The sequence below is a fragment of the Barbus barbus genome (assembly GCF_936440315.1).
Source record: "Barbus barbus genome assembly, chromosome: 4".
Classification (NCBI taxonomy): domain Eukaryota; kingdom Metazoa; phylum Chordata; class Actinopteri; order Cypriniformes; family Cyprinidae; genus Barbus; species Barbus barbus.
In genome coordinates, this window is record NC_136732.1 from 42889354 (window position 1) to 42910177 (window position 20824).

General features: G+C 40.5%; 1 protein-coding gene across 1 annotated transcript in view; it reads left to right on the forward strand.

Moving 5' to 3' along the window:
- LOC306867686 (putative ATP-dependent RNA helicase DDX47) overlaps positions 1 to 17952 on the forward strand; it is a 34891-nt gene extending 16939 nt beyond the window's left edge. The window contains exons 6-12 of the mRNA XM_079413508.1: positions 10219 to 10290; positions 14305 to 14421; positions 14502 to 14648; positions 14833 to 14970; positions 16008 to 16078; positions 16189 to 16318; positions 16397 to 17952. Coding sequence (XP_079269634.1) covers positions 10219 to 10290; positions 14305 to 14421; positions 14502 to 14648; positions 14833 to 14970; positions 16008 to 16078; positions 16189 to 16318; positions 16397 to 16534 — 813 coding nt within the window. The 3' untranslated portion in view covers positions 16535 to 17952. The remainder of the gene's footprint in view (positions 1 to 10218; positions 10291 to 14304; positions 14422 to 14501; positions 14649 to 14832; positions 14971 to 16007; positions 16079 to 16188; positions 16319 to 16396) is intronic.
- Positions 17953 to 20824: the final 2872 nt, after the last annotated feature.

The following is a 20824-nucleotide window of genomic DNA, read 5'->3' on the forward strand; positions in this document are numbered from 1 at the left end:
GATCTGGGAAAGGTGCAGATAAAGCTCTTTTGTCAACAATACACAGCAAATCATACTGAGAACTTGAAAGTGAAGATGAAGATGATAGAGCAAGAAATTCTTCAACAAAGCCTCCGTAATCAGGGAGGAGGTGATATCATTAAAGAGAACAAAGGTCTTTTGAAGGATTTATTGGAGGAGCAGGAGAAGGAGACACTTGTCAGAACAAGATATGTGAAGTGCAATGAAATGGATGCTCCAACTGCTTTTTTTTTCAGACTGGAGAAAAAATTAAAAGAGCAGAAATATTTTCACAAACTGAAACTTCCAAATGGCAAAGAAATAACCAATCAACGAGAGATTATAGTTTCTGCTATTTCTTTTTATGAAAAACTTTATCAGTCCGAACTTTGTGATGAAGCAGCAGTTGAAGAACTTCTTCTAGATCTTCCACAGTTGTCTAAAGAAGAAAAGATGGAATTGGAGGATTTCTTGACTTTTTCTGAGCTTTCAAGTGCTGTGCAAGGGCTGAACAGTGGCAAATCTTCGGGTGTGGATGGTCTCTCTGCTGAGTTTTTTAAAAGCTTTTGGAATGTGATTGGACATGATTTGTACGATGTTTTTTTGGAGTCCTTTAACCAAGCTGTTTTACCCCTAAGCTGTCGAAGAGCAGTGTTGACATTAATCCCTAAGAAAGGAGATCTTGGACTTTTAAAGAATTGGCGCCCTGTGTCGTTGCTGTGTACTGATTTTAAAATACTGTCAAAAGCTATAACTAATAAGTTGGCGAAAGGTATGGCAACTATAATTCATGAGGATCAGTCATACTGTATCCCTAAACGGACAATTTTCGACAACTTATTCTTGCTAAGAGACGTTATTGCAGTTGCCAAAAAACATCAAATTGATATTGGACTCTTATCTTTAGATCAAGAAAAAGCTTTTGACAGAGTGGATCATTTCTATTTACTAAAGACTCTGAAGGCCTTTGGCTTTGGACCACAATTTGTCTCTTGTATTAAACTGCTTTACAGTGAAACATCTAGTATGCTTAAGATTAATGGTTGTTTAACTAGACCTTTTGCAGTAACAAGAGGTATACGACAAGGATGCCCTCTTTCAGGACTTTTATATTCAATTTCTATTGAGCCTTTGTTGTCACATTTGAGGAAACGACTGTATGGATTTTGTATTCCTGGTTTTCCAGAGATCCCACCTGTAAAACTCACAGCTTATGCTGATGACATAACTGTTTTTATAAGGAACACTGATGATATGGTTGCTTTGACTTCTAGTTTGAACATTTTTCAAAAAGCTACATCTGCTAGAATTAATTGGGATAAGTGTACATCCCTTCTGTTAGGTGAGTGGAAGAATATAGATCCTCCCCAGATTCCACAACAATGTGAATGGATTAAAGATGGTTTTAAAGTTCTTGGGGTGTATCTAGGATCTGATACTTATATGAAAAATAATTGGGAAGGGTTAGTTGACAAAATTGTGGGGAAACTACAGAAGTGGAGATGGATTCTCCCAAAGTTATCTTTTAGAGGGAGATGTTTAATCGTTAATTTGGCAGCCTCAATGTTGTGGCACAGATTTACAGTGTTGAATCCCCCTGAAGAGTTATTGATTTGTTAAATTCTTTTGGGATGGTTATCATTGGCTTCCTCCTGGAGTTTTGTATCTCCCAGTTGTAGAAGGTGGTCAAGGACTTATAAATCTGGAGGCAAGAGTTAAGACAATGAGGTTTCAAACATTACAATGGCTACTATATTGTTCAGATAAGATACCCTGGATTGCATTAGGTTTGTCTGTTTTACAAAGTCTTGGGGGAGTCGGATTAGCTAAGCAGTTGTTCTTAATTGAGAAATCTTTTGTTTCAAAAGTAAGTGTTTCTTCTAACTTTTATGTAACTGTATTAAAGGCTGAGAGATGATGATGAACATTATGGTGTTTTAGAACCATTGTTTTTTAATTCTCTCTTTAAAATGAATTCTTCCATTCTGAGTTCAGTAATCGACAGGTTTTTAAACACAGGAATAGCTACTGTAAAAGATTTAATTGATTTTTCAAAGGGTCAGTGGTATGCGGCTAAATCTATAGCTGATAGAGTTGGGCTTAGATCGGAAAGATATGTTGAAGGGATAATTGGAGATCTTAAAAAATCTTTTCCTCAGTCTTTCTTGACCTATGTAAACAATTTTATTGAGAATGGTGAAAGGCCTTTGATTTCTCCATGTTTTCGAGTTAACATAATTTTTGATTTGGATGAAGATCTGAATGATACTTTATTGAAAGGATTTGAAGATGTATTGTTTCACAATGTTGATAAAAGATACTGTATTGTATGTGTGTGAAATCCCTGTTTTATACTCAACTGAAAAGACGCGTTGATACTAAATGGAGAGAATATCTATCAATCTCTTCAGAAATAACTCCATCATGGAGGTGTTTGTATAAGCCCCCTATTCCTAAGAATAGCTTTGTGTCAATTTAATGAGATGGTTTTATCTGCATGCCCTTTTTGCAATATTCTTGATACTGTTTTTCATTTCTTTTGTGATTGTTCAAGATTAATTCCTTTTGTTTGAATTGTTGGATAAAATATTTACTAAGCTTGGTTTTATGTTTACAAAAATATGTTCATTTTGGGTGTGAAGTATAAGAAAGAATGGAAAGTGCAATGTACACTTGGTAATTTTCTAGTGGGACAGGCAAAGTTGGCCATTTTAAAATCCCATAAATGTAAGAATGAAGGAGAAGATGCTGATTTGCTTGGAATGTTTAAATCTCTTGTAGAGGGTCGGGTCGTTATGGAATATGCATACTGTAAATTAACTAATAATATGCACTTTTTTGATGTCAGGTGGAGTGTGAGAAATGCTCTTGTGATAAGAGATGAGTCTGGAGAGTTATTGTTTAATTGGTGAATTGTAAAGAATGTTTTTAAATCAGTTGGTTGATTTAAAAGAGTTTTAAAAGTCAAAAAAAGTCTCTCTCTCTCTGTTTGCGCATGCGTGGGCGTTTGTTGAGTGAGTTTGCACGAGAGTGGGGTGTGCTGGTGCGAGTGAGTGAAGCAATTATTGCTTTTTCTTGGACTTTTTTCCGTCTGTTTAGTCAGTTGGTTTTCTTTTACAGTTTTTCTCAATTGCTAAAACACTAAACCCTATTGTCTGAACCAAATGCTCAGTTGCCTGAACCCACTGATTGAATCAATCACTCTTTTGGCAAAACCATAAGCACTTTTCACCTGTTTAGACACAACTTGCCAACACATTTTCATTGTGATGCACCCGTGCTGCATAATGGTGAGCACAGGTGACAAAAGTCAAACACAATTAAAGCACAGGTGTCACCACTTGAACACAACTCAAAACTGATCACACTTGTGGCTAATGATGTGAGGGAACATATACAGTAAGCCAGTTCAGAGAACACTGGTTTGTGAGGCCCTACAATGGATAGAAATCTGAGAGGAAGAGTTTGTGTGAGAGGAGGTCGAGGTGGTCAGCGAAGACAAAGAACAGTAATATCTGATGAAATCAGAGCTACTGGGATTGACCATGTTCTTGTCCATGGTATGAGCATGAGGGAGGCTGGACAAAGGGTACAACCAAACATCAGTAGATTCACTGTGTCCACCATAATCCGAAGATTTAGAGAAGAGAACAGGTAATTACCTTTTTTTGACATTATAGTACAGTATGTAAATGTTGACCGCAATTACTGTATGACATACTATATTGTCATACAGTACTGGACCTCTAGATTGAAAAACCGTCAATGCAAGTGAATGTGAGAAAATAATTATTTTGTCACATTCACTTGCATTGACGATTTTTCAATCAAGAGGTCCAGTGTGGTTTTACGGATGGGCGGGACTTACCAGCTCTATATACTGTACCACAGTATACTGTAAGTAAATGTTTCAGTACATCACTGTACCAATGTACTGTAGTATTGTAATGGAGGGTTGGTCTAACTGTTTGTAGGCCTAGTATTTCCATGTATATTTTTGTACTTTATTTTTACATGGGCTTACTGTACACAAGTGGCAAACGCACAAGATTTCTGTTTGTTTTTACAAGTGCTACGTGTAAATGCACAAGATTTCTGTTTTGTCTTTTTGTACAAGTGCTATGCACAGGTTTTCTTTGTTTTGCAACATGCATTTAGCCTACAGTGAACAATAAACATTTATTTCTCCAGCTTCATGTCCTGAGCATTGTGTTTTCTATTTTTCTTCGTAGTGTTTAGTGACTGTTCAGTAGTGTTTTTAATTTTGATTGACTCGGGGCACGATTTGACAACATGGTTCAAGTTCAGTTTTGAGCACAGATTGAACTGTTTTGAGGTGAAAGTTTGGTTTTGCAAGAAGAGTCTGAGGGTTTGTGAATGTAGCTTGAAAATTGGGTTTTGTGTTCACAGTTTAGAGAAAAGGATAGCAGCTTTAAAGAAATGTGTCTTAGCAATCGAGAAAAACTGTATTGTGTGTATTGGATCGTCCTTTTAGGAAGTGTGCCGCGGGTCTTGCGGTACTGTAAATGCCGGGATGGCGGCAGCTTCCGTGCAAGGAACGCCACCTGTTCTCTCACTCCGTAATGGGTGCAGGTGTGCGTCAGACCCCGATGTTACGGTAGAAGAGTTGCTCGTAGTTGTGGGAGAGCAAGTCGGGTTTGAGAACATACTGTCGGCCTCACGAATGAGCAAAGCGATCGTTGTCTTTTTGACGAGTGAAGCTTTAGTGAATCAGCTGACTGTGAGCGGAATATGGGTGAAGGAAGCTTTTGTACAGGTTACCCCGCTGTCCGCTCCAGCTACCAAAATTACCATTTCTAATGTCCCTCCGTTTATTTCTAATGATGTTATCATTAAAGAATTAACGAGATTCGGCAAAATTGCGAGCCCTGTCAAAATGATCCCTTTAGGGTGCAAAAATGCCGCTCTTAAACATGTGCTCTCTTTTAGACGTGTAGTCTATATGTTCTTAACTTCATCAGAGCGCACATTAGAAGCATCTTTCCGCGTTTCGCATGGAGATAACTCGTACATGGTGTATGCTAGTACCGAGAGTCTTAAATGTTTTGAATGCGGGGAGTTGGGGCACAAACGGTTTTTGTGCCCGCATAAAGAAGTGTTGAATGACCCGCGGCCGTCTACTTCTCATATGGATATACATAATATGAAGGAGAAAGGAAGAAAAGGCTCAGAGCAGGTTGATGGAGCAGCTGAGGTGACGGGACAGAATGAGGTGAGTAAGTTTGATAAAATTACTGTGAGTAATGAGAAGCCTGGATGTAGCTCTGGAAATACTGAGTGTTTTTTGTAAACCTGTAAGCAATGAACAGCTTGGTTCTAGTTTTGTTGCTGGAAGAATTGAGAATGGATCTAATGCTGTTGATGCTACTAGCGGTAATGAAGATATGTGTGTATCCTCTGATGTAGGGACAGATAGAGGGGCTGAGGAAGGCTTGGCTGATGAACTCAGCAAACTGATGATAGCACTAAAGATGAGGAACAATGGTCAGATTTTATGGAAACTGCAGGAGAACATGAGAAGGATTTGTACTCTGTTGAAGAAATAAATTCCTTTCTTGATAAAACAAAAGGTAAAGCAGGTGTAGAAGTCCGGAATCTTTTCCCTGACCTTGATAAGTTTGTCTCTTCTGTGATATGGGCACGAAAAGAGAGTAGTTACAAGGAACTTTCACAACAAAAACGTTTTCGCCTGAAGAAACATATCACTGTAATTAGACAATCAGGTAGATTGACACAAAAAGAGAGGCTAACAAGAGGCAAAACAAAATGAACATTCTGACTTGTATTTCTTTTCTATACTGTTTTCTCTTTTCCCCCTCGTCCTTATGGAGATCTTAAGATTGGGATCCCTTAATGTGAATGGGATGAGGGATGTAAGAAAGGATCATTTTTTAAAGGAAATAATTAATTTGAAAGAATTGAATGTTATTTTCCTTCAAGAAACCCATAGTAATGAAAGCAATGAATTTGAATGGAGGTTGTGGTGGGAGGGAGAACATGTTCTCAGTCATGGGACTAATTTAAGTGCAGGGGTGGCTGTGCTTTTTTCCCCTACTGTTAAAGCCAAAATTTTATTGAAACATGAGTTAGAACCAGGAAGGCTGTTAATTGTAAGAGCAGAGATAAGTAGTTTCTGCTTTTTGTTTGTAAATGTTTATGCTCCTAATATTGGCCCTGATAGAATTAAGCTTTTCATTAAGCTGAAACAATTTTTAAGGCAAAACCAGAATGAAGATTTTATTGTTTTGGGGGGGGACTGGAATTGCACATTGGACTTTACACTTGATAGAAATGGAGAGGAGCCACATTCACAGTCAGCACTCTGTTTAGCCAGCGTGATTAACAATCATTAGATGTCTGGAGAGAACAGAATCTGTCAACGCGACAGTACACTTGGGTGAAAGTCAGCTCTGGTCTGATTTCTACTGCTCGTTTGGACCGGTTTTACGTATCTAGAAATATGAGAAATAGAGTTAGAAATACAACTATTGTCCCCATGTGTTTTTCTGATCACAAACTTATCACAGTTGATTGTGTTTTGGACACGCAACCTCACAAAAGTTATTATTGGCATTTTAATATTAAACTGTTAGAAGATAAACTTTTTATCGAAAGATTTAAGTTATTTTGGGAAAGTTGAAAAGGCCCGTTTTGATAGCATAATTCAGTGGTGGGAAGTGGGGAAAGTACATATAAAGTCTTTTTGTCAACAATATGCCTCCTATTCCACCTTGTGTTTAAAGAAAACATTGGAGCAATTGGAACAAGATATTATTGCTATTGAGAGAAGCATGACTGTTAACGGTGCTGTCGGTTTACAGGAAAAGTGGACTGAGAAGAAACTCTCCTTAAGTTCTATTTTAAATGAAAAAGTAAAGGGTGCACTTATAAGAAGCAGGTTTTTAACAGTGAGAGATATGGATGCTCCTACTTCTTTTTTCTTTAATTTGGAACGCAAAGCTGCTCAAGATAAACAGATGTACAGTCTAAAGGACAGTGCTGGGCGTATCATTTCTGATCCACTGGAGATGCGCAGACTGGCTGTGGACTTCTACTCTACTCTTTTTGCTGCTGATAATTCAGATGGACATGCTAGAAATGAACTTTTACGGGATCTCCCTGTTCTAACTTCAGAGCAGAAGAATTGTTTGGAAAAAGGACTTAGTTTTGATGAAGTGACTGCCTCCGTGATGGACCTCTCTTTAGGCCGTACACCCGGAATAGATGGTCTTCCCACTGAGTTCTATAGGAGCTTGTGGACTGTCATCGGGATTGACTTTTTTAAAGTTCTTCAAGAATCCACTAATGAAGGAGGTCTTCCTAAGAGTTGCCAGCGTGCAATTTTAACTTTGCTTCCAAAAAAAGGAGATTTAACTTTGCTAAAGAACTGGAGGCCTGTGGCACTTCTATGTACTGAGTATAAAACTCTCTCTAAATGTTTAGCCAAAAGATTAAATAGTGTACTGCAACAAATTATACATAAAGATCAATCTTATTGTATAAAGGGTAGATATATTGCAGACAATTTGCATTTGGTGAGAGATCTTTTTGACTTTGCTTCTATTAATGATGTTGATGTGGGTTTTTTGTCAATTGACCAGGAAAAAGCTTGATTGGGTAGATCACGTCTATCTTTTTGAAACGCTTAAAGCCTTTGGGTTTGGAGATCATTTTATTTCCCTAATTAATCTGCTCTATTCTGAAGCTACGTGTTTAATTAAAATGGCCGGTGGTCTTAGTATTCCCATAAGGGTTCAAAGGGGTATCAGACAAGGATGTCCTCTTTCAGGGCAGCTTTACAGTATTGTCATTGAGCCTTTATTATGTAAACTAAGAAGTGAGTTAAGGGGTCTACAAATTAATACAATGATGCCCCAGCAGCTTGTTAAACTTTCTGCTTATGCAGATGATGTTTCGGTTTTAATTAGTGGCAGTGGAGATATTCATTGTTTAGAAGAAAGTTTAGAATGTTATGGTAAAGCCTCTTCTGCAAAAGTTAATTGGGCAAAGAGTGATGCTTTGTGGTGTGGAAAAGACAGTAAAGGTCCCTTACTTCCGGGGGGGTGAAATGGGGAAGGGCAGGTTTAAAGTATTTGGGTGTGTTTTTGGGAACTGATGAATACAAGAAGCAAAAGTGGGAGGGCCTAATGGAGAAAGTGTGTGCTCGGTTGTCTCACTGGCATTGGCTGCTACCCCAGCTTTCTTACAGGGTAAGAGTACTGGTCTGTAATAATTTGGTTGCCTCGTGCTTGTGGCACAGAATGATGGTGCTGGAGCCCCCAGAAGATTTGACAAGAGGCATTCAACAGAGACTTATAGACTTTTTCTGGTCAGGACAACACTGGCTGAGAGCCTCAGTCCTCTATCTGCCTAGGCAAGAGGGGGGTCAAAGGCTTATCAACATTAGGTCACGAATTAAGGCCTTCAGACTCCAGACAGCTCAAAGGCTTCTTTATGGAGAGGACGTGAGTTGGTTTGGGGTTGCTTGTGCCCTTTTGAGAAGAGCAGAAAAGATGGGACTTGATCGCCACTTGTTTTTATTGGATGGTGATAAACTGGACTTGAGTGGTCTGACATCCTTTCACAAGTCAGTGTTAAAATCATGGACACTTCTCAGGACTTCTCGAGAGTTAAGTGATACTCATTTTCAGTGGCTAAAGGAAGAACCGTTGTTTTTCAATCCAGCACTTGAGTTAGTTTTTTTAAAATCTCCTTTTCTGAGAAACGCTGCTCTTTCTGCAAACATCACTAAAGTAATACTTCTAGCCTCCGAGGATGGCTGGTTGTCTGCAGAGGCATTGGCTTTTAAGCTTGGCATAAGATCTGTTCGAGTTTCTCAGAGACTTCTGACCGAAGTGCAGGATTTTTTCCCGCAGAATTTTAGTGTGTCCCAAGTTGAACCTGGTGGGGAGGAAGTATTATCCTTCCCAGACCTGGAGGTTTCAGCAGAAAGTGGCGAGTGGCAAGAAGCAGAAGGTAACATCCTGTCCTTTGCATCACCTCAGTCAGGACTTTTCAGTACTGTTGGGAAGAAGCAACTATATGTGATGTGTGTAAAAGCTCTTCACTGTCAAACTCTGGCGAGTGTGAAGGAGTCTAAGTGGTTGGATTTTTTTGGGTCAGGCTCTTCACCCAAAGGTAGTTGGAGGACCTTGTACAAACCCCCCATTGATAAACGGTCTGGAGACCTGCAGTGGCGGATTGTGCATGGTATAATAGCTACGAACAGACACAGAGCACACATTGATCCACAGGTAGGAGAGGGTTGCCCTTTCTGTGGACAATCAGAAACAGTTTTTCATTTATTTTGTGAATGTGAAAGGCTTGTTCCTCTGTTTTGTTTTTTTAGAAGAATGCTGCCGTAAATTAGGGGAGACTTTTACTAAAGTTTCCTTTATCTATGGTCCTAAATATAAACTTTCCAAAAGGGAGACCCATGTATTAGTGAACTTTATTTTTGGCCAAGCAAAGTTGGCTATTTGGTTGTCACGAAAAAATAAGATGGTTGGAATGGGACAGACTGATGTTACTTTGATTTTTAGGGGGTTGATAAAATCACGTTTAAAGGTTGAATTTGCTTTTTATAATTTAATAATGGATAAAGAGACCTTTAAATATAGGTGGGGGATTAATAACTGTATATGTGAGGTTGATTGTGATGGATCTCTGAATATTTATGTATGATAATGATTATATGATGATGTTGTTGTGTTGTTGTTGTGGTGGTGTTTTAAAAAAAAAAAAATAATAATATTAATTAATGTTTTCTGGCAATTAAAGAGAAGTTTAAAAGTCAAAAAAAGTCTCTCTGTCTCTCTCTCTCTCTCTCTCTCTCTCTCTCTCTCTCTCTCTCTCTCTCTCTCTCTCTCGCTCTCTCTCGCTCTCTCTCTCTCTGACCACGTAATGTCACATTTACCTCAGAAAAAACATATTCGTTGACCATAAACTCGTTACTCAGCTGGAAATGAACTCTGGAGAGGACTATATCCATTATAATTTTTACTGTTCTTCAATATTTAATTTATGTTTGAATAAATCTGTCGAGTTTTTATGACAGCCACCATGTAAATGTTTATATTTCAAAAAATGAATTGGAAAAGAAATATAAATATGTAATTGTAAAGTTTGAGCTCAGTAATGTTGGTACAGTATCTAAAGTATCTCCTGTGTGTGTGTGTGTGTGTGTGTGTGTTTCAGGTGGATAAGATCCTGAAGGTGATTCCTCGTGACAGACGCACCTTCCTGTTTTCGGCCACCATGACTAAAAAGGTACTAACACACAGACTGTTTTACAGTTTCTTTTCACACAAATCCAAGAATTGCACACACAAAATGAAGCACTGCATTCAAAATATTTCTTATGTTGCAAACACCTTTGACATATTATATGTTTGGATATATCACACAGGTATTCAAAACCAAAAGCTCTTCTTTCATGAGCTCCTGTACATTTCTGTACAAGATTGAAAGTAATTGGTATAGAGATGTTGTTAAACACAAAAGCACAATTGAAACATTTTTCCTGTAAGCATTAGGCTTGCTGCGATAGACGGTGTTGGCGGTGATACCACCGCGGCACCGTCCCTCACCGTAATTTAGATTTTTTTTTTTAATAGTAATAAAAATCATTTAGTTCAGTTAGAGAACAGACACTACAATTAAAACTGAACACGGCTGCTCAATGCAACACATCGAGCGAACGACAGTCGCGCATCACAGATCAGATTTCATTGAACACATGAGGAGAGTGAGCCGAGGTGACTGACAGAAGAGTGAGGTGAGACAGACAAGACGATGGCAGAAGAATTTCAAAACGAAATGTAAACGCGCCTGTTTAAAAAATTATTTTGGATTTTGAAAAGCCTGTTGACCTGCCATTTATCTAAGGTGATATTGGAAGGTTTTTTTTAACATTCGTTTCTCATTTATTTGGTTCCACAGTATTTGGTAGTTTTTATTTTATTTAAATTGTGTGATTTTTCCCCCCATGTGAAAGTAAAATGCGCACGGTGCTTTTACAAGCAAAGGAAAGTGGGAAAACTCAAACAAACTAAAAACAAACAACTGTTTAATGCCGAATTGCCGCAAATTCGAGGAAAAGAGGGAAAACTCAAACGACCCCACCACCACCACGATAATATTACCGGTGTTGTCACACGTCGATTAACCGGTGGGAAAATTTCCTCACCGCCACAACCCTAGTAAGCATTTGTGGTTGTGAATACAGTATTACACAGTACAGATTCGGTGTGTGTTTCTGCTGTTTTGAGTCTCGGCTTTCACAAACTGTGTGACAAGGAAAGATTTTGTGTGTAAGCAGCTGAAAGTAACTGTAATCATCAGTGCAGCCCTGATTAAAGCAGCGGTTCTCTGTGTTTCAGACACACATACTGTTTAAAGCAGCGGTTCTCTGTGTTTCAGACACACAGATTGTTTAAAGCGGTGGTTCTCTGTGTTTCAGACACACAGACTGTTTAAAGCAGTGGTCCAGACCTGATTAAAGCGGCGGTTCTCTGTGTTTCAGACACACAGATTGTTTAAAGCGGTGGTTCTCTGTGTTTCAGACACACAGACTGTTTAAAGCAGCGGTCCAGACCTGATTAAAGCGGCGGTTCTCTGTGTTTCAGACACACAGATTGTTTAAAGCGGTGGTTCTCTGTGTTTCAGACACACAGACTGTTTAAAGCAGCGGTCCAGACCTGATTAAAGCGGCGGTTCTCTGTGTTTCAGACACACAGATTGTTTAAAGCGGTGGTTCTCTGTGTTTCAGACACACAGACTGTTTAAAGCAGCGGTCCAGACCTGATTAAAGCGGCGGTTCTCTGTTTCAGACACACAAACTGTGTTTAAAGCAGCGGTTCTCTGTGTTTCAGACACAAACTCTGTTTAAAGCAGCGGTTCTCTGTTTTTCAGACACACAGATTGTTTAAAGCGGTGGTTCTCTGTGTTTCAGACACACAGACTGTTTAAAGCAGCGGTCCAGACCTGATTAAAGCGGCGGTTCTCTGTTTCAGACACACAGACTGTTTAAAGCAGCGGTCCAGACCTGATTAAAGCGGCGTTTCTCTGTGTTTCAGAAACACAGACTGTGTTTAAAGCAGCGGTTCTCTGTGTTTCAGACACACAGACTGTGTTTAAAGCGGTGGTTCTCTGTTTCAGACACACAGACTGTGTTTAAAGCGGTGGTCCAGACCTGATTAAAGCGGCGGTTCTCTGTGTTTCAGACACACAGACTGTGTTTAAAGCAGCGGTTCTCTGTGTTTCAGACACACAGACTGTGTTTAAAGCGGTGGTTCTCTGTTTCAGACACACAAACTGTGTTTAAAGCGGCGGTCCAGACCTGATTAAAGCGGCGTTTCTCTGTGTTTCAGAAACACAGACTGTGTTTAAAGCAGCGGTTCTCTGTGTTTCAGACACACAGACTGTGTTTAAAGCGGTGGTTCTCTGTTTCAGACACACAGACTGTGTTTAAAGCGGTGGTCCAGACCTGATTAAAGCGGCGGTTCTCTGTGTTTCAGACACACAGACTGTGTTTAAAGTGGCGGTTCTCTGTGTTTCAGACACACAGACTGTGTTTAAAGTGGCGGTTCTCTGTGTTTCAGACACACAGACTGTGTTTAAAGTGGCGGTTCTCTGTGTTTCAGACACACAGACTGTGTTTAAAGCGGTGGTCCAGACCTGATTAAAGCGGCGGTTCTCTGTGTTTCAGACACACAGACTGTTTTTAAAGTGGCGGTTCTCTGTGTTTCAGACACACAGACTGTGTTTAAAGTGGCGGTTCTCTGTGTTTCAGACACACAGACTGTGTTTAAAGCGGTGGTCCAGACCTGATTAAAGCGGCGGTTCTCTGTGTTTCAGACACACAGACTGTGTTTAAAGCAGCGGTTCTCTGTGTTTCAGACACACAAACTGTGTTTAAAGCTGTGGTCCAGACCTGATTAAAGCCGGCGGTTCTCTGTGTTTCAGAAACACAGACTGTGTTTAAAGCAGCGGTTCTCTGTGTTTCAGACACACAGACTGTGTTTAAAGCGGTGGTTCTCTGTTTCAGACACACAAACTGTGTTTAAAGCGGCGGTCCAGACCTGATTAAAGCGGCGGTTCTCTGTTTCAGACACACAGACTGTTTAAAGCAGCGGTCCAGACCTGATTAAAGCGGCGTTTCTCTGTGTTTCAGAAACACAGACTGTGTTTAAAGCAGCGGTTCTCTGTGTTTCAGACACACAGACTGTGTTTAAAGCGGTGGTTCTCTGTTTCAGACACACAAACTGTGTTTAAAGCGGCGGTCCAGACCTGATTAAAGCGGCGTTTCTCTGTGTTTCAGAAACACAGACTGTGTTTAAAGCAGCGGTTCTCTGTGTTTCAGACACACAGACTGTGTTTAAAGCGGTGGTTCTCTGTTTCAGACACACAGACTGTGTTTAAAGCGGTGGTCCAGACCTGATTAAAGCGGCGGTTCTCTGTGTTTCAGACACACAGACTGTGTTTAAAGTGGCGGTTCTCTGTGTTTCAGACACACAGACTGTGTTTAAAGTGGCGGTTCTCTGTGTTTCAGACACACAGACTGTGTTTAAAGTGGCGGTTCTCTGTGTTTCAGACACACAGACTGTGTTTAAAGCGGTGGTCCAGACCTGATTAAAGCGGCGGTTCTCTGTGTTTCAGACACACAGACTGTTTTTAAAGTGGCGGTTCTCTGTGTTTCAGACACACAGACTGTGTTTAAAGTGGCGGTTCTCTGTGTTTCAGACACACAGACTGTGTTTAAAGCGGTGGTCCAGACCTGATTAAAGCGGCGGTTCTCTGTGTTTCAGACACACAGACTGTGTTTAAAGCAGCGGTTCTCTGTGTTTCAGACACACAAACTGTGTTTAAAGCTGTGGTCCAGACCTGATTAAAGCCGGCGGTTCTCTGTGTTTCAGACACACAGACTGTGTTTAAAGCGGCGGTTCAGACCTGATTAAAGTGGCGGTTCTCTGTGTTTCAGACACACAGACTGTGTTTAAGGCTCCGGTTCTCTGTTTTTCAGACACACAGACTGTGTTTAAAGTGGCGGTCCAGACCTGATTAAAGCCGGCGGTTCTCTGTGTTTCAGACACACAGACTGTTTAAAGCAGCAGTCCAGACCTGATTAAAGCCGGCGGTTCTCTGTGTTTCAGAAACACAGACTGTTTAAAGCAGCAGTCCAGACCTGATTAAAGCCGGCGGTTCTCTGTTTTTCAGACACACAGACTGTGTTTAAAGCGGCGGTCCAGACCTGATTAAAGCCGGTGGTTCTCTGTGTTTCAGGTGCAGAAGCTACAGCGTGCGGCTCTACAGGATCCTGTTAAATGTGCTGTTTCCTCCAAATACGCCACCGTCGACAAACTGCAGCAGTATTACATCTTCATCCCGTCCAAATACAAGGTTCTCTCTTTATTAAACGCTGACTCTGAGGGGAGTGCTGTTAGTGAATGTGTGTGATGTGAGCTTGTGTCTGTTTGCAGGACTGTTATCTGGTTTCTATCCTAAATGAACTGGCTGGGAACTCCTTCATGGTTTTCTGCGGCACGTGTAATAATGCCCAGCGGGTGGCGCTCTTGCTCAGAAACCTGGGTATCACAGCCATCCCTCTCCATGGACAGATGAGTCAGGTACACACTCAGATCATCTGATTTCATGATGTGGTCAGATTGAGAACATGCAGTAAATAGTGATTTTCTTGAGTAGCGCAGCTTCACTCCTGAATCCATCGGTGATCTCTGTGAAGCTGCTTTGATTCAGTGATGTAGAAGCACACGAGACTGTGGGTGATCTGATGTGGGTCTCTGTTTCCAGAACAAGCGACTCGGAGCTCTTAACAAGTTCAAGTCCAAGTCTCGCTCGGTCCTGCTGGCTACAGACGTGGCGTCTCGAGGCCTGGACATCCCACATGTGGACTGCGTCATCAACTTCGACATCCCCACACACTCCAAGGTGAACACACACACACGCTTTACTCTGCTGTGATAAAATCAGGTTCAAACCTGAATGCAGAGCCACGGGAACTGTAAACATCCCAAACACTTATAGAGGAACATACAAATTAATGAAGACAGTTATATGAGAATGAAAACATATTTGTGACCCTGCACCACAAAACCAGTCATAAGGGTGAATTTTATGAAATTGAGATTTATGCATCATCTGAAAGCTTTCCATTGATGTATGGTTTGTTATGATAGGACAATATTTGAAAATCTGGAATCTGAGGGTGCAAAAAAATCTAAATATTGAAAAAATCACCTTTAAAGTTGTTCAAATGAAGTTCTTAGCAATGCATATTACTAATCAGAAATTAAGTTTTGATATATTTACGGTAGGAAATTTACAAAATATCTTCATGGAACATGATCTTAATGTCCTAATGATTTTTGGCATAAAAGAGAAATGTATAATTGTGATCCATACAATGTATTGTTGGCTATTGCTACAAATATACCTGTGCTACTCATGACTGCTCTTGTGCATAATTTAATCTCTAAATTATGCACAGTTTAAAATCTGCAATACCATGGTGTAACCACTAGATGGCTGTATAGCCCTATACATAAATATATATTAACCGTTTGCTGCAGAGTGAGAACGTAAGACTTAAAGCACATTACTTGTATTATGTTTGGATATATTTTCAGACATTATTAAAGACTAGTTTTAGTAAAGGTTTATATTTAAATGTTGATTTGAAGTTAAAGCGTGATCAGTCACATGAATCATCAGAATAAATATTGACTCAGTGTGACCAGAGCGATATTTTGAAATGTTTAATTGATTGTTTACATACCATGAACCGAGACGGTCTGTGGTCGAGTTGTGCATCTTCCTTCTGTTTAGGGCTGTCAAAAAAAAAAGTAAATTTTGAATATTTGTCGAATTTAAACTAAAAATCCACATTCAAATGCAAAAACGCTGCATTTGAATTTTAGGTGTGCGTTTTGTGATGTTTTGTTGATGATGAATCCGTTTTCTCTCAGGACTACATCCATCGTGTAGGCCGCACAGCCAGAGCAGGGAGATCTGGGAAATCCATCACCTTCGTCACACAGTCAGTCTCAGGCTTTCTGTCTTGTTCATTTATTTTTCAGTGTCGGTATGTTAGTAAAGCACATGGTTTCACACAGGCTCTTATTGTGTTCTTGCGCTCTGTTTGTGCAGGTATGATGTGGAGCTTTTCCAGCGAATCGAAGCACTGATCGGGAAGAAACTGCCTGCCTTCCCTACACAGGAAGAGGAAGTGATGATGCTAGTGGAGCGAGTTAGCGAAGCGCAGAGATTCGCACGGATCGTGAGTCCTCTGTCTGTGTTTGAGCTCTCAGATGAATATGAATGTGTGTCTGATGAATGCAATGTCTGTTTCTGTCAGGAGATGAAGGAGAGCTCAGAGAAGAGGAAGCGGCCGAAAGCAGACGAGGAAGCGGATGATGATAGAGAACAGTCGAGCGGTGTGAGGAGGAAGATCAAGGGCGGCTCCTTCAGAGGAAGAGCGAAACGAGGACGCTGAGGCTTTTCTACATCTAATAAATTCTGCATTTTTCCACAGTACAGCGTCTTGCTTTTTATTTTGGCTTTTTGACCACAAATAGTGTCTCATACACTACAAAAAATAATTTTCTTAGTATTTTTTTATTCTCCGGCACTGTGCCGGATCTCCGACGTGCAGTGTTTGGCTGTGGAAAAAATAATCATACATTTAAAAAAATATATATATATCTCTTTCGAGTCCATGAGTTTGCCTACCAATGGTATGAGAGGAGCACAGCTTTCACTCTCAACCAAACTAACATTAACTTGCCAATCAGAATATTTTACTCTTATAAACGGGTTCAATCCTGGGACCGGTTTTGTTCTCCCTTTATATGCTCCCTCTAGGAACAATTTTTGAAAAACATGGCATTCATTATCATTTGTATGCTGATGACTTACAAATTTATTTGCCATTGAAACACAAGAATAATTTTTCCATTCAATCTTTGTATGGTTGTTTGGCTGAGGTTAAGTGTTGGTTAGCTAACAATTTTCTCCAACTGAATGAGAACAAGTCTGAGTTTATTTTATTTGGTAAAAAGGGATGTGTGGATGATGTCACTGACTGCCTAGGGTTACTTCCTGGGAAAAAGCTTTCTAGAGTGAAAAACCTTGGTGTCATTTTTGACTCTGAGCTCAAATTTGATCGTCAGATTAATGCTGTAGTTAAAAATAGTTTTTTCCATCTTAGATCTATATCTAAGTTGAAGTCTATCCTTTCTTTTGATGATTAGGAGAAAGTTGTGCATGCTTTTGTGTCATCTCGTTTGGATTATTGCAATGCATTGTATCTGGGTGTGAGTCAGGCCTCTCTCTCTCGCCTACAGCTTGTTCAGAATTCTGCTGCTAGGCTTTTAACGGGAACCAAGAAGAGAGAGCATATTACTCCTGTGCTTATCAAATTACACTGGCTTCCTGTACGATACAGGATTCATTATAAAGTGCAATTATATGTTTTTAAAGCTTTGCATGGTTTAGCACCAGAGTATATTTCTGATTTAATCAGTTTGCATCAATCCGATAGGTCTTTGCGTTCTAATGATCAATTGCATCTGATGGTCCCTCGATCTCGTTTAAAATGCAAAGGTGATCGGGCCTTTTCTGTTGCTGCTCCTAGGCTTTGGAATGATCTTCCTCTGTCTGTAAAATCTTCTCCTACACTTCCTGTATTTCAGAGTGCGCTTAAAACTCATTTGTTTACATTAGCATTTGAAAATGTTTTGTAATTTGTTCTGTTGTTGTTGTTGTTGTTATGGTATATGTTTATGATGTTTTATGCTTGTTTTTATTCTTATATTTTTATTTAATCTTCCTGTACAGCACTTTGGTCTCCACATTGTGGTCTTGAAAGTGCTTTATAAATAAATAAAGTTGAAAGTTGAAGTTGAAGTTATAAACACGAGACGCAGATAATAGTATCAGAGTTCCAGCCCTGATGAATGGAGAAGAACAACAAAAGCTGCGAGGGGCAATGGTCAAAGATGTCTATCTAGTGCATATTTACATAGAAAAACTAATTCAAAAGCAGCTGAGTTTTGTAAACCGCTCGGAGTAATCATGTCATCTCCATAAGACAGGGTTCCTCAATAGGCAGCCCGCGGGACACATCCGGCCCGTGAGAGAAAAATGTTTGGTCTGCGCTAATTTCAAATAATATGGCATAAAAATTGGAAACACAGCATCAGAAAGCGACATTTAACTTACATCATGTCTACACCGGATGCGAGTGGTATGACGCAACAAAATACAATAGAACTTATAATCAATGATGCTGGATGCGGCATGTCAACAAATCCCGACAGTAAACTGCTGGCTCGTTCTATTTATAACTGACAAAGTTCAAATGATTTGCAATGCTTTGTCGCGGCCAGTGTAGATACGATGTGACCGCAAAAACATGGCAAGTGTGAAGGAAAGAAACGTGGACACGGAAAATAGATGATTAAAATGTGAATGGACTGAACAGTTTTGAGTGAGAGAGTGACTGATATCTTTATGGAATACACGTGCTGGTTCACATTGAGTTCAGTTTTAACATTTAAAGTTTGCTTAAATTTATTTTCATGATCTGAGGTAAAATATCTATTGTTGTTTTCACTATGGCTATAAAGATCACGCTAAATGATATTCAAACTCAGACACTTTTAAGATTCAAGATTTTTATTTGTCACATACACAATTATACAGAGTATAACCAGCAGTGAAATGTAGGTCAGGTCCGCTCCAAGGACAGTGCAATTATAAAGTATACAGATATTAAGAAAAAGAAAAGTAGAAAAAATAAGAGAATAAAATAAAATAAAAGATAAAAAATATAAATATAAATGTGCAGGTCAGTACAGGTCAGTATGTTGTTGACTTGAATAGTAATAAGAGGAATGTGCAGAAAGTTGTCCAGGGTATTTAAATAGCAGCAATATAAGGTAGAGAAAAATTATGAATAGCTATTGATATGGTGATATTTACATGGAGTCACGTGATGTTATGACACAGAGTTAGAGTTTAGGGGGAAGAAGTTACTGGGGGAAGAAGCTCCTCCTAAGTCTCTCAGTTTTTGCCATCAGGCTACGGAAGCGCTTACCAGATGGAAGCAAAGTGAATAGATGGTTACCAGGGTGATTTGAGTCCTTGATTATTTTGACAGCTCTATTTTTGCAGCGTTTGAGGTAGATGTCCTGCAGAGAGGGGAGAGCAGACCCTGAGATGCGCTCAGCTAAGCGCACAACTCTCTGTAGAGCTTTGCAGTCCTGATTGGAGCTGTTTCCATACCACACTGAGATGCACTGAGTCAATACACTTTCTATGGTCCCTGAATAGAAAGTTTTCAGGATTGCTGGTGAGACCCTGAATTTCCTCAGCTGTCGCAGATGGTACAGTCTTTGCCTGGCTTTCTTAACCTGTGTTTGGATGTGTGTAGTCCAAGTCAGGTTCTCGGAGATGTTTACACCGAGGTACTTGAAGTTACTCACCCTCTCCACAGGGGTCCCACTGATCATAAGAGGAGTGTAGGGCCACTGCTGTCTCTTCCTAAAGTCCATGATCAGTTCTTTAGTTTTGCTCACATTCAGAGAGAGACAGTTGTCCTGGCACCATGATGTGAGTCTCTCTACCTCGTCCAAGTATGCGGTCTCATCGTTGTTGGAGATGAGGCCCAGAACCACAGTATCATCAGCGAATTTGACAATAGATGTGGAGCTGTGAGAGGACACGCAGTCATGCGTGTAGAGAGAGTAAAGCAGGGGACTCAGGACACAGCCCTGTGGGGCTCCTACTTTCAGGGTGATGGGGTTTGAGGTGAACTGGCCAACTTTCACCACTTGAGGTCTGCCGGTGAGGAAGTCTTGAATCCAGTCACAGAGTGAGGAGTTTAGGCCGAGGTCTGTGAGTTTAGATGCCAGCTTGATGGGGACTATAGTATTGAAAGCTGAGCTATAGTCAATGAATAGCAGCCTTACATAATTCCCATTGTTGCTGTCCAAGTGTGTGAGGAACATTAAATGAGGGACTCATTAAAGATGGAAGTGAACAAACCAGCGAGCTGATCGGCGCAGGACCTCAGAACACGGCCGGTTATCCCATAAGGTCCGGCTGCTTTCCTGACGTTCACTTTCTTTAGCGCCCTCCGAACCTCATCCTCCGACACGGTGATTACAGGATCATTGCTGCTCTGCCTGCTGCTTCCTGACGCACTGGACGGCAGAGACGCACCACCGCTGTTGCATTCGAAGCGGCCGTAGAAGATGTTTAACTCATCGGCCAGCAACGGATCTGCTCTCACCTCCGCGGAGGGTTTGTTTCCAAAGGCACAGATGGTCCTCAGTCCCTGCCACATCCGTCGAGAGTCATTAAGCTGGAAATGAGACTCAATTCTCACTCTGTATCTGTGTTTAGCGGCTCTTACTGCGCGTTGGAGAGCATAGCACAATGCTTTGTACTCGCTCATATTCCTGGTCAGAAGAGCCTCATTATAAGCTGCAGTGCGTGTGTTAACCGCAGCACGAATTGATCTGTCCACCCACGGTTTCTGGTTGGAGAATGTCCTTACAGTTATTGTTTCTGTAGCTTGCTCGGTTAGCGTGTTTACAAAGCTTAATGCTACATCCGTGAACTTGCTGACGTCAGATGAACTCGCCGCGAAACATGTCCCAGTCAACGTCATCAAGAGCCGCCTGCAGCATAGCCTCTGAGTGGGAGGACCAGCGCGTCACTACTCTCTGCACCGGAGGTTCCTGAACGAGCCTTTGTGTGTAGTCCGGTGTTAGAAAAA